This window comes from Anomaloglossus baeobatrachus, chromosome 6 (genome assembly GCF_048569485.1).
Source record: "Anomaloglossus baeobatrachus isolate aAnoBae1 chromosome 6, aAnoBae1.hap1, whole genome shotgun sequence".
In the NCBI taxonomy this organism is placed as follows: Eukaryota; Metazoa; Chordata; class Amphibia; order Anura; family Aromobatidae; genus Anomaloglossus; species Anomaloglossus baeobatrachus.
Genome location: NC_134358.1, coordinates 421,233,829 through 421,246,095, shown reverse-complemented (window position 1 = coordinate 421,246,095; position 12,267 = coordinate 421,233,829). Strand labels below are relative to the sequence as shown.

The window sequence follows — 12,267 nt, the reverse complement described above, 5'->3', positions numbered from 1 at the left end:
CCGTTCTGCGGGGCTTCCGGTTCCTTCAGGGCTAAAAGCCCACTCCACCAGAGCCGTGGGTGCGTCCTGGGCATTACGTCACCAGGCTTCGGCTCAACAGGTGTGCCAGGCAGCTACCTGGTCCAGTCTGCACACTTTCACCAAGCATTATCAGGTGCATACCTATGCTTCGGCGGATGCCAGCTTAGGTAGAAGAGTCCTGCAGGCGGCAGTGACACCCCCGTAGGGGAGGGCTGTTTTGCAGCTCTAACATGAGGTATTTATTTACCCACCCAGGGACAGCTTTTGGACGTCCCAATCGTCTGGGTCTCCCAATAGAGCGCTGAAGAAGAAGGGAATTTTGTTACTTACCGTAAATTCCTTTTCTTCTAGCTCTTATTGGGAGACCCAGCACCCGCCCTGTTGTCCTTCGGGATGTTTTTTTGTTGTTTGCGGGTACACATGTTGTTCATGTTGAACGGTTTTTCAGTTCTCCGATGTTATTCGGAGTTAATTTGTTTAAACCAGTTATTGGCTTCCTCCTTCTTGCTTTGGCACTAAAACTGGAGAACCCGTGATACCACGGGGGGGTATAGCCAGAGGGGGAGGGGCCTTGCACTTTTAATGTAGTGCTTTGTGTGGCCTCCAGAGGGCAGTAGCTATACCCAATCGTCTGGGTCTCCCAATAAGAGCTAGAAGAAAAGGAATTTACGGTAAGTAACAAAATTCCCTTCTTTGCAACCTATACCTCTTGTGCGGCTATGTTACCTGCAGGTTCCACCTACCCTCACTGCGAGCAATGTTCGGCCCCTGTTGCACTTGCTCAGCCGGAGCCTCGGGCACTAGTGGGACCCTCGGCTCAGGCAGACCCGTCTGCTTCCCCTGTCCAGGTGGCAGGGACAGAGTTTGCAGTTTTTGCTGAGAAACTCTCTGAGTCACTTTCACAATCCATGGCTCAGTCTATGGACAAATGGTCTGCCAAGCTACTAGAAGCCTTGCAGTCCAGATCGGTCCTTACGCAGGCCCCGGGCACTGTTGGATCATCGCCTCCAGGCCCCTCTCGGTCTGCGCCGCAGCGTGCTCCCGGGGTGGCCCCTAGGTCTCACGTGGAGGACTCCGGCACGGACCACAGTCCCAGACCGGCTAAGCGGGCTCGCTGGGAATCTTCCCCGACTTCCTCACGCTGCTCGGGGTCTCAGCTTGAGGACTCTCTGGAGGATGAGGCGGACGTCGCAGCTCAGGGCTCTGACCTTGACGTTGCTCTCAATCTTGATACACCTGAAGGGGACGCCATAGTAAATGACCTTATAGCGTCCATCAACCAGGTGCTAGATCTTTCTCCCCCCAACTCCACCTATAGAGGAGTTGGCTTCGCAGCAGGAGAAACACCAGTTTAGGTTTCCCAAACGTACACGGAGTGCGTTTTTCGATGCAGCCGTGTGGGCACTCCAAGCTATCTCAGCTTGTCTGTCTGAGATTAATGCGGTCACACGTACCTCTGCTCCGCAAGTTGCGTCTTTGACTTCTCAGGCGTCGGCTTTTTCGTCCTACGCCATGAACGCCGTCCTGGACTCTGTTAGCCGTACAGCGGTAGCATCCGCTAATTCGGTGGCAGTCCGCAGGGCCATGTGGCTACGCGAATGGAAGGCAGACTCTGCTTCCAAGAAGTTCTTAACCGGTTTGCCGTTTTCTGGCGACCGATTGTTTGGCGAGCGATTGGATGAAATTATTAAGGAATCCAAGGGAAAGGACTCGTCCTTACCCCAGTCCAAACCTAAGAGACCTCAGCAACGGAAAATACAATCGAGGTTTCGGTCCTTTCGGCCCTCAGCCAAGTCCCAATCCTCCTCGTCCAACAGGCCAGAGAAGAGCCAGAGGAACTCTTATGCGTGGCGGTCTAAGTCACGTCCCCAAAAAACCGCCGGAGGCACTGCCTCCAAGGCGGCCTCCTCATGACTTTCGGCCTCCCCAAACCGCATCCTCAGTAGGTGGCAGGCTCTCCCGCTTTTGCGACGCCTGGTGGCCACATGTCCAAGACCGATGGGTGAGAGACATTCTGTCTCACGGTTACAGGATAGAGTTCAGCTCTCGTCCTCCGACTCGTTTCTTCAGAACATCTCCGCCCCCATCTCGGGCCAGCGCACTTTTTCAGGCCGTGGGCGTCCTGAAGTCAGAAGGCGTGGTGATTCCCGTTCCCCCTCAGGAACATGGTCACGGTTTCTACTCCAACTTGTTCGTGGTGCCAAAGAAGGGCGGATCATTCCGTCCTGTTCTGGACCTCAAACTGCTCAACAGGCATGTGAGCACCAGAAGGTTTCGGATGGAATCTCTCCGCTCGGTCGTCGCTTCGATGTCACAAGGAGACTTCCTAGCATCAATCGACATCAAGGATGCTTATCTCCATGTGCCGATCGCACCTGAGCATCAACGCTTCCTGCGTTTCGCCATCGGGGACGAACACCTTCAGTTCGTGGCACTGCCTTTCGGCCTGGCGACAGCCCCACGGGTCTTCACCAAGGTCATGGCATCCGTTGTGGCGGTCCTACACTCTCAGGGCCACTCGGTGATCCCTTACTTAGACGATCTCCTAGTCAGGGCACCCTCCCGGGTGGCGTGTCAACACAGCCTGACCGTCGCTCTGGAGACTCTCCAGCGGTTCGGGTGGATCATCAACTTCCCAAAGTCCAAGTTGACACCGACCCAATCACTGACTTACCTCGGGATGGAGTTTCATACTCTCTCAGCGATAGTCAAGCTACCGCTGGACAAACAGCTTTCGCTGCAGACAGGGGTGCAATCTCTTCTTCGGGGCCAGTCACACCCCTTGAGGCGCCTCATGCACTTCCTGGGGAAGATGGTGGCAGCAATGGAGGCAGTCCCCTTCGCGCAGTTTCATCTGCGCCCACTCCAATGGGACATTCTCCGCAAATGGGACAGGAGGTCGACGTCCCTCGACAGGAATGTCTCTTTCCCTTGCAGCCAAAACCTCTCTTCAGTGGTGGCTTCTTCCCACTTCTCTGTCGCAGGGAAAATCCTTCCTGCCCCCATCCTGGGCTGTAGTCACGACGGACGCGAGTCTGTCAGGGTGGGGAGCGGTTTTTCTCCACCACAGGGCTCAGGGAACCTGGACTCCGACAGAGTCCTCCCTTCAGATCAATGTTCTGGAGATAAGGGCAGTGTATCTAGCCCTAAAGGCGTTCCATCGGTGGCTGGAGGGCAGGCAGATCCGAATACAGTCGGACAACGCCACGGCGGCCGCGTACATCAACCACCAGGGCGGCACGCGCAGCCGTCAAGCCTTCCAGGAAGTCCGGCGGATTCTGCTGTGGGCGGAGGCCACAGCCTCCACCATCTCCGCAGTTCACATCCCGGGCGTAGAAAACTGGGAAGCAGACTTTCTCAGTCGTCAGGGCATGGATGCGGGGGAATGGTCTCTTCACCCAGACGTGTTTCGAGAGATCTGTCGCCGCTGGGGAACGCCGGACGTCGATCTCATGGCGTCACGGCACAACAACAAAGTCCCGGCATTCATGGCACGGTCTCAAGATCACAGAGCTCTGGCGGCGGACGCATTAGTTCAGGATTGGTCGCAGTTTCGACTGCCTTATGTATTTCCTCCTCTGGCGATGCTGCCCAGAGTGCTGCGCAAAATCAGGTCCGACTGTCGTCGTGCCATTCTCGTCGCTCCAGATTGGCCGAGGCGGTCGTGGTACCCGGATCTGTGGCATCTCACGGTGGGTCAACCGTGGGCTCTCCCAGACCGCCCAGACTTGCTGTCACAAGGGCCGTTTTTCCATCTGAATTCTGTGGCCCTCAACCTGACTGTGTGGCCATTGAGTCCTGGCTCCTAGCGTCCTCAGGGTTATCTCAAGATGTCATTGCCACCATGAGACAGGCCAGGAAACCAACGTCCGCCAAGATCTATCACAGGTCTTGGAGGATCTTCTTATCCTGGTGCTCTGATAATGGTTTTGCTCCCTGGCCTTTTGCCTTACCCACTTTTCTTTCATTCCTTCAATCCGGAATGGACAAGGGTTTGTCTCTCGGCTCTCTCAAGGGACAAGTATCTGCGCTATCCGTATTTTTTCAAAAGCGTCTAGCCAGGCTTCCGCAGGTCCGCACGTTCCTGCAGAGAGTTTACCACATAGTCCCACCTTACAAGCGTCCGCTGGAACCCTGGGACCTTAACAGGGTGCTAACGGCTCTTCAGAAACCACCTTTCGAGCCGCTGCGGGATGTCTCTTTATCACGTCTTTCGCAGAAGGTGGCATTTCTAGTGGCAGTTACATCGCTCCGTAGAGTGTCGGAGCTGGCAGCGCTGTCATGCAAAGCCCCCTTCCTGGTTTTTCACCAGGATAAGGTGGTTCTGCGTCCTGTTCCGGAATTTCTCCCTAAGGTGGTATCCCCTTTTCATCTCAATCAGGATATCTCCTTACCTTCATTTTGCCCTAATCCAGTTCACCAATGTGAAAAGTATTTGCACTCATTAGATCTGGTGAGAGCACTCCGGTTCTACGTGTCTCGCACGGCGCCCCTGCGCCGTTCTGATGCGCTCTTTGTCCTTGTCGCTGGCCAGCGTAAGGGTTCGCAGGCTTCCAAGTCAACCTTGGCTCGGTGGATCAAGGAACCTATTCTTGAAGCCTACCGTTCTTCTGGGCTTCCGCTTCCTTTGGGGCTGAAAGCCCATTCTACCAGAGCCGTGGGTGCGTCCTGGGCATTGCGGCACCGGGCTACGGCTCAGCAGGTGTGTCAGGCAGCTACCTGGTCTAGTCTGCACACTTTCACGAAACACTATCAGGTGCATACCTATGCTTCGGCAGACGCCAGTCTAGGTAGGCGAGTCCTTCAGGCGGCGGTTGCCCACCTGTAAGAGGGGGCCGTTTCGGCTCTTTTTATTGAGGTATTCTTTTACCCACCCAGGGACTGCTTTTGGACGTCCCAATTGTCTGGGTCTCCCAATGGAGCGACAAAGAAGGGAATTTTGTTTACTTACCGTAAATTCCTTTTCTTCTAGCTCCTATTGGGAGACCCAGCACCCGCCCCTGTTCCCTTCGGGCTGTTTGTTCTTTTGTGTACACATGTTGTTCATGTTGAATCGTTTCTTTTGGTTCATGGTTTTCAGTTCTCCGAACATCCTTCGGATTGAATTTACCTTAGACCAATTTATAAGTTTCCTCCTTCCTGCTTTTGCACCAAAACTGAGGAGCCCGTGATGCACGGGAGGGTGTATAGGCAGAGGGGAGGGGTTACACTTTTTAAAGTGTAATACTTTGTGTGGCCTCCGGAGGCAGAAGCTATACACCCAATTGTCTGGGTCTCCCAATAGGAGCTAGAAGAAAAGGAATTTACGGTAAGTAAACAAAATTCCCTTCTTTAGTCCGACCTCAAATTGTGCAAAATTGTTACTTTTGAAAGCTTTGATGATTCAGGTCTTAAGTCTGTAATATATGATGTCTAACTTCCAGCGGAATCTAATTGGTTCCTATGGGCAACAGCTCCAATCTTGTCCTTTCGATTTTCCACGAGACCCGATGCGTTATGCCCCTTGCTACGGGAGGGGACATTTTTGGACATCTGCAATATTTATGTCCTTGATTGAAATCTTTTGTTTGCCCGGTAATTACTCGTTACAGCTGTTAGTGGACATGTTTTATTTCCAGCCAAATCTCTTGGCAGTCATACAAACCTCTGATTCTGTAATGACCGTGGGTCTGGCAGAGCTGGTGGGAAAACTGCAATATAAAGTAAAGCACTGGCTCTTTTTATAGCCCTGTTTAATAAATGGGTGTGCATTTTTATTCCCCCGTCAAGGAAAGACGGGACTTATCTGTATGTGCGATTTCTTTACAACGTTCTTCTGACATGAGTAGGGTTTTTCAGCTGATGAAATGTTGATTACAGATCTTTATTGCAGGACGATGTGTAATACTAAGAGATCTATATGGGTGTGCATGTAAATCATGAGATGGCAGGAAACCCTATAGGCTATTACTGGGCATAATGCCAAGCATAAAAGTGGCCAACAAAGTGATGTTACATGGGGATAATGAAATCCAAATGCTGATCCTGGTAATGTGTTCTTACTTTCCAGAATGTGGCTTTATCAATGATGAAATATTTGTGGAGCTGGTGAACGCACTCAGTCAGTATAGTGATTACGAAGATGATGATGATGGAGAGGACAATCCGGATGAAGAACACGATGACAAAGAAAAAGATCACGAAGACAGTATAGACGGTAAATATAATAAATGTTTCTATGACTGAAAAAGAAACAAAATATTAAACCAGTTACCGACATATGACGTCCATTTACATAATATGCTGGCTTCCTGACTTTGATGTGTGCCGAGCCTGCGTCTGTTCTGGCAGATGATGGCTGTGATATTCAGCCGCGGGTGGAGCAGAATGGTTAAATCTCTGACAGTGGCATTTACAACCTGATTGCATGGGGACACATCATTCTATGTGGCAATCAGCGCACCCCTGACGTGATTGTGGGGCACCGATGGGCTTCCCCTGACGGTATGGTTCTGCTGAAGACCCCCATGCCTGTCATGACAGTACTGCTGTGAAACCCAGCATGTGGTTGTATTATTGCTGTGTATAGTAAAGTGATCAGATGATTGCAGGTTCAAGTCCCCTAAGGGAACCAGCAAATACAGCAGTAAAAAGTGAGAGAGAGAAAATTGTTTTACAAATATGAATTTTTTTTTTAAAAAAAATTGTAAAAGTTCATATTGACCACCTTTTTGCCTGATAAAAATAAGAAAGAAACCATATTTGGTATCGCTATGTCCGTAAAAGACAATAAAGACAATAAAATATCAAATTGATCTCATTGGTAAAAGGTGTAATGAGAAAGAAAATTGAAATGCCAACATTACGTTTTTTTCCTGGCACCGCAACATTTCAATTACATTCATTAGGATGTGATCAAAATAACATATCTACCCGAAAATGATGATAAACTCAGCTGAGAGCATAAAAACAAGCCCTCACACAGCCCCATCAACCAAAATTAACCTCTTAAGGACCCTCTTTTCCTTTTTGTGCTTTGGTTTTCTTTTCCTTGTTCCAGGAACCATAATTTATTTTTTTTTTTGTTAGGTTATCAACCTAGCCGCATGAGGGCTTGTTTTTTGCTGCGTGAGTTGTAGTTTTGAATGACACCATTCATTTTACCATTCAGTATACTAGAATACAGGGAAAAAAATCCAAATGATGTGAAGTGTTGACAGAAGAAAGAAGGCTATACCGTCATTGTTTTATTTTTCTTTACAGGGTCTTGGTTAAAATTACTAGCGGCATGATTCTCCAGTTATTACACCAATACCAATAGGATAGTTTTTTGGGGAGTTTTTTGGTCTTATTTTAGCGGTAAAAAAAGTATTTTTTTGGAAAGTGTGGCTACTGAAAAAAGGAAATTTTCTTGACAATTTTTATTTCTTTTTGACATTTAAAGGGATTATTCCCATCTCAAAGATCTTATCCCAATATGTAGAAGTTGTAGTAATGTTATTATTATTGTTTCCTTTCTCGCCTTTTCATTGGGGGACACAGGCAGTGGGTTATATGGTGTCTCCAGGGGAGGCATGACACTAGGTTTGAAAAAAGTGTTAGCTCCTCCCCCCACAGCATATAACCCCAGCTAGGCGGGAACTAGCTCAGTTTTTTTCCTAGTGTCAGCAGGGAGGCTGACATGTCTGGACTGAGCTCCACCAGAGGTGTCTCAGGCCAGCTTATTTTTACTTTTTATTTTGTTTTTCTTTTCTTATTCATTCTATTTTTGATAGGGGCAATACCAGGGTGCCTTGCCACCCCCGTTCCCCCCGTGTACGGGCAGAGGAAACCTGGCGTGCACAAGCCGTCAGTCTTCCCTCGCGCCCAAGTGGTTGGGTCTGCGTACCCCTCCAGGCTCCCTGGAAGCACCTCACACCAAGGTAGCTCCAGAGGGCTAGCAGAGCCGAGGACCTGCTTCAGCCTTGAGCCGAAGATGCGTCCCCGAGATCCCCGTCCAGGACTGACGCGTCTTCAGACGGAGCCAGGAGCAGGTAGGGAGACGACGAGTCAGTCCCCTGCATCCAAACCGCCGCCTGAAAAGGCGCAGGTGGGGCGATGCAGTCCGTGATCCCGGGGAAGCGTCATTAATTTAGCTCCCGGCTTCTGCCTGCATTCTAGCAACGCCCCCTCCACTGCTCTAGAAGCCGCTCCCTCAAGTGGGCCGTCTCTCCCCTCCATGCTGCCAGACAACACTGGACGCCATTACATGTGGGGAGCAGACACGGGTGAGATCGCCTCCTTGGCTCTGCACTTCTGCAGCACTATATACCGCTCTGCTCAGTGGTATATCGCTGTCTTTCTAGTGGTGTGTTACTGCTGGCTGGCGGTGTATATCAGCTTTTAGCAGTATATACTAACTATGCCTCTAGGTATATACCGACTGTTTGACGGGGTGTGCTACTTTACTCGGTATATACCGGCTCTGCATAGCAGTCATTTATAATACTGCTAGCAGCTCCTCACCCACAGCAGTCCCTTTATAATACTGCTAGAGGCTCACTGTACTTATTGTGGAACTGTTGCTGACATGCGTAACCGCAAGGGTGATAAAGCTTCCGAGGCGTCCTCTACGGACCTCTACTATGCTTCTATCCACTATGCCGGGGCTGCGATGACCCTACTACAGTGTCACAACAGCCTCCGATGCCGGACCAGGAGGTTGTGCAGTTTGTGGATTTGGCTGCGGCCACTATCCAGGCAGTACCCCAGTCTGATGATGTTATTCCTGCCTGGGCTCTTCCAATGTCTAAGAGGTTAGATGACCTGGCCGCTCAGATATCCCAGCGTTCCACAGGCTCTCACAGCCTCCCCCCCCCACCCCCCGGCTCAGCTCCCCCAGGGGAGCCCGCCTTCGTCTGGTGTCTCGTTCCCAGTACGTAAAAAGGCTGTCTCCAAAAGGCACCGTTGCGACCGTTACGTCTCGTCCGACTCGGACGATGGTCAGTCTGACCCGGGCTCTGTGACTTTTAGTAGTCACGATTCCCAAGACTCTGACTCTGGTTCAGATGTCCCTTCTGAGTCTAGACATATGGAAGACACATTAATTTCGGCTGTCAATCACTCTCTATCGATTTCTGATCAGCCTTCGGACCCGACTTCTCAGTCGGCAATCAAGCGGGCCAAGAAGCCTCCTAAGTCCTTTGCCCAGGATCCGATTTTTCATCAAATCATATCTAAACGGTGGGATCACCCTGAGGTTTAATAAAAAAATCCTCCTCTTCATTCGCTTATCCCTTTCCATCGGAACTGGTTAAGCTCTGGTCAGTACCCCCCGTTGTGGATCTGCCAGTATCCAGGCTGGCTAAACACACGGTTATGTCTGTCTCAGACACCGCGTCTCTCAAGGACTCGTCCGACCGCGCAGTTGATGCTGCGGTCAAATCTATATTCCAGGCTTCGGACTCCTCTCTGCGCCCCCTGTTTGCCTTGACATGGGTGGCGAGAGCTATGAGTATGTGGAGTAGGAACTTGCGCAAGTTGCTTCGCTCTTGCAATATTCCTTCAGAGGCTCTTGAGATCCTTGATTTGTTCTCTCTAGCCTCTAATTATTTTCTTCACGGCTCCCTAGATGCAGCTAGTTTGTCAGCCCTATCGGCAGCCAACGCTGTTTTTGCCCGCAGAGTCCTGTGGCTAAAGATATGGAACGCGGACAGTGCCTCCAAGAAGTCCCTGTCCACACTCCCCTTCCAGGGTCTTCGTCTGTTTGGAGAATCCCTGGACAAGCGTATATCTGAGACGACGGGTGGTAAAAGTACCATTCTACCACAAAAGCGGCCTCTATCCAAAAATTTTAAAAAGTCTTCTTGGTGCAGGCAGTCCTTTCGGCCCGCCCCCCAAAATGCATCACAGGGGTCGTCGCAACGCTCAGATCGGGGATCCGGTCCCTCAAGGGACTCTGCCTGGAGTGGGAACGCCAGGAAATCTAAACCCAAGGGACCTCGCCCCGCGAAGGCCCCTTCAGCATGACTCCGGGTACCCCTCACAGCCGTCTCCTGTTGGAGGGCGGCTTCTGCTTTTTCGGGATATCTGGCTAGACCATACTCACGATGCTTGGGTTCGAGAAATCGTCACCTCAGGTTACAAGATCGATTTCCATTCCCTACCGGCCAACAGGTTTCTCCGTTCTCGGCTTCCAAAGTCCACAACGCAAAGCCAGGCCTTATGTCAGGCCATAGCCTCTGTGCAAAAAGCAAACGTTATCGTTCCAGTGCCCCTGGAACAGCGCGGCAAAGGTTTCTATTCAAACCTTTGTCGTCCCCAAAAAAGATGGCTCTGTCCGTCCTATTTTTTTTTTTTTTTAACTTCGTTTTATTAACAATTTCAAACATGGTACAACTGACATTTGCCATATAAACATAGCTCAGTATATAGATAGTAATATTTAAATATAACAATAAACAGTCATATAAAGTCCATAATATCTTTAGCAGTTAAGATAGAACAATGTTATTATCCATACTACTTATCATTTGCATATATATCTAATTTTATATTGAGCATAAGAACAGCTCTAACTATCAGCATGACCATATTTTGAAAACAAGATAGAAAGAGGAATAGAAAAAGCAAGAAAGAAAGAACAACAGCCACATTGCATTATTATACCTCAATATACCATTGGACAGTGTTTCATATCCCAACATCTAACGGGAACCACCATTATCCGCATAATCTCCCTCAAACCTCCGCAAGTGTGTCTGGAGAAGAATTCCACAAACCCCAGATTTTGTTAATGTCCGTCCTATTTTGGACCTCAAAAGGCTAAACAGGTCCGTACGGATTCGGACCTTCCGAATGGAATCATTGCGAGCCGTACTAGCTGCTATGGAATCCGGAGAATTCCTAGCTTCCATACAAGTAAAATATATCTTTGTACCGTGTTAGCCAGTAGAGATAAAAAAATTGTTTAAAAGAACAGAGAGTCTAGCTTCCATAGACATTCAAGATGCTTATTTACACATTCCCATATGTGTATCACATCAACGGTTCCTTCGTTTTGCCGTAGGACACCGTCATTTCCAATTCAGGGCCCTTCCCTTTGGACTGGCTACTGCACCTCAGGTCTTCACAAAGGTCATGGCAGCCGTCATGTCCATTTTACAGAGGCGTCCTGGTCGTTTCCTATTTGGACGACCTACTTATCAAAGGGAGCTCTCTTCAAGTTTGCTCAGAAAGCGTGCAGATTTGCCCAGACACGCGCTCAAGGCCAGGGTGGCTTCTCAACTTCAACAAGTCATCCCTCATTCCTCATCAGCGCATCACCTTTTTAGGTATGCTGATACACGGTTCAGGCCCGGGGTTTTTCTTCCAGAAGACAAGAGGTCTTCCCTGATCCGGGCCGCCCAATCCCTCCGCTCCCGCCGTTACACATCCCTCCGGAGTGGGATGAGAGTGTTAGGCAAGATGGTAGCAGTCATGGAAGCCGTGTCGTTTGCCCAATTCCATTTGTGCTCTCTGCAATTGGATCTTCTGTCCTCTTGGGACAAGAATCCAGCCTCTCTAGACCGGTCAGTCCGCTTATCTCGGACTGCCCTTAGCTCCCTCGTCTGGTGGACTCAGGTCTCATCCCTATCTCAGGGGAAGTCCTTACGCCCTGTCCACTGGCACGTAGTCACGACAGATGCCAGCCTGTTAGGCTGGGGGCGGTGTTTCTCCACCACACTGCTCACGGACGCTGGTCTCACCCCGAGCGATCCCTTCATATCAACGTTCTGGAGATCAGAGCCATATTTCTGACCCTTCAGACCTTTCAACCCTTGCTTCTGGGCCTCCCGGTTCGGATCCAGTCAGACAATGCCACGACTGTGGCTTACGTCAACCGTCAGGGAGGAACTCGCAGCAGGGCAGCGATGAAGGAAGTCTCCAGGATTCTTCTTTGGGCAGAGAAGCACATTCCCATTATTTCAGCTGTCCATATTCCGGGAATAGACAACTGGGCCGCAGACTTTCTCAGCAGGCAAGGTCTAGCGGCAGGGCAATGGTCCCTCCACGACGAGGTGTTCCATCAGATCACTCTTCGTTGGGGGCTCCCAGATGTGGACCTCATGGCGTCTCGGTTAAACGCCAAAGTACATCCCTTCGTATCCCGGTCGAGAGACCCGCTAGCGCTCGGCTCTGACGCTCTAGTCCTCCCGTGGTCGCAGTTTCGCCTGCCATATGTTTTCTTTCCGTTCCCTCTCATTCGGAGGGTAATCAAGAAAATCAAAGCGGAGGGAATCCCGGTGA

The 12,267-nt window shown here is 50.2% G+C and overlaps 1 protein-coding gene across 4 annotated transcripts in view; it reads left to right on the top strand.

Moving 5' to 3' along the window:
• The window catches only part of EZH2 (enhancer of zeste 2 polycomb repressive complex 2 subunit), a 152,916-nt gene that overhangs the window by 58,800 nt on the left and 81,849 nt on the right, over nt 1-12,267 (top strand). For all 4 annotated transcript variants that reach the window (XM_075315162.1, XM_075315160.1, XM_075315161.1 and 1 more), the window contains exon 6: nt 6,071-6,217. In XM_075315162.1, the coding sequence (XP_075171277.1) occupies nt 6,071-6,217 (147 nt within the window). The remainder of the gene's footprint in view (nt 1-6,070; nt 6,218-12,267) is intronic.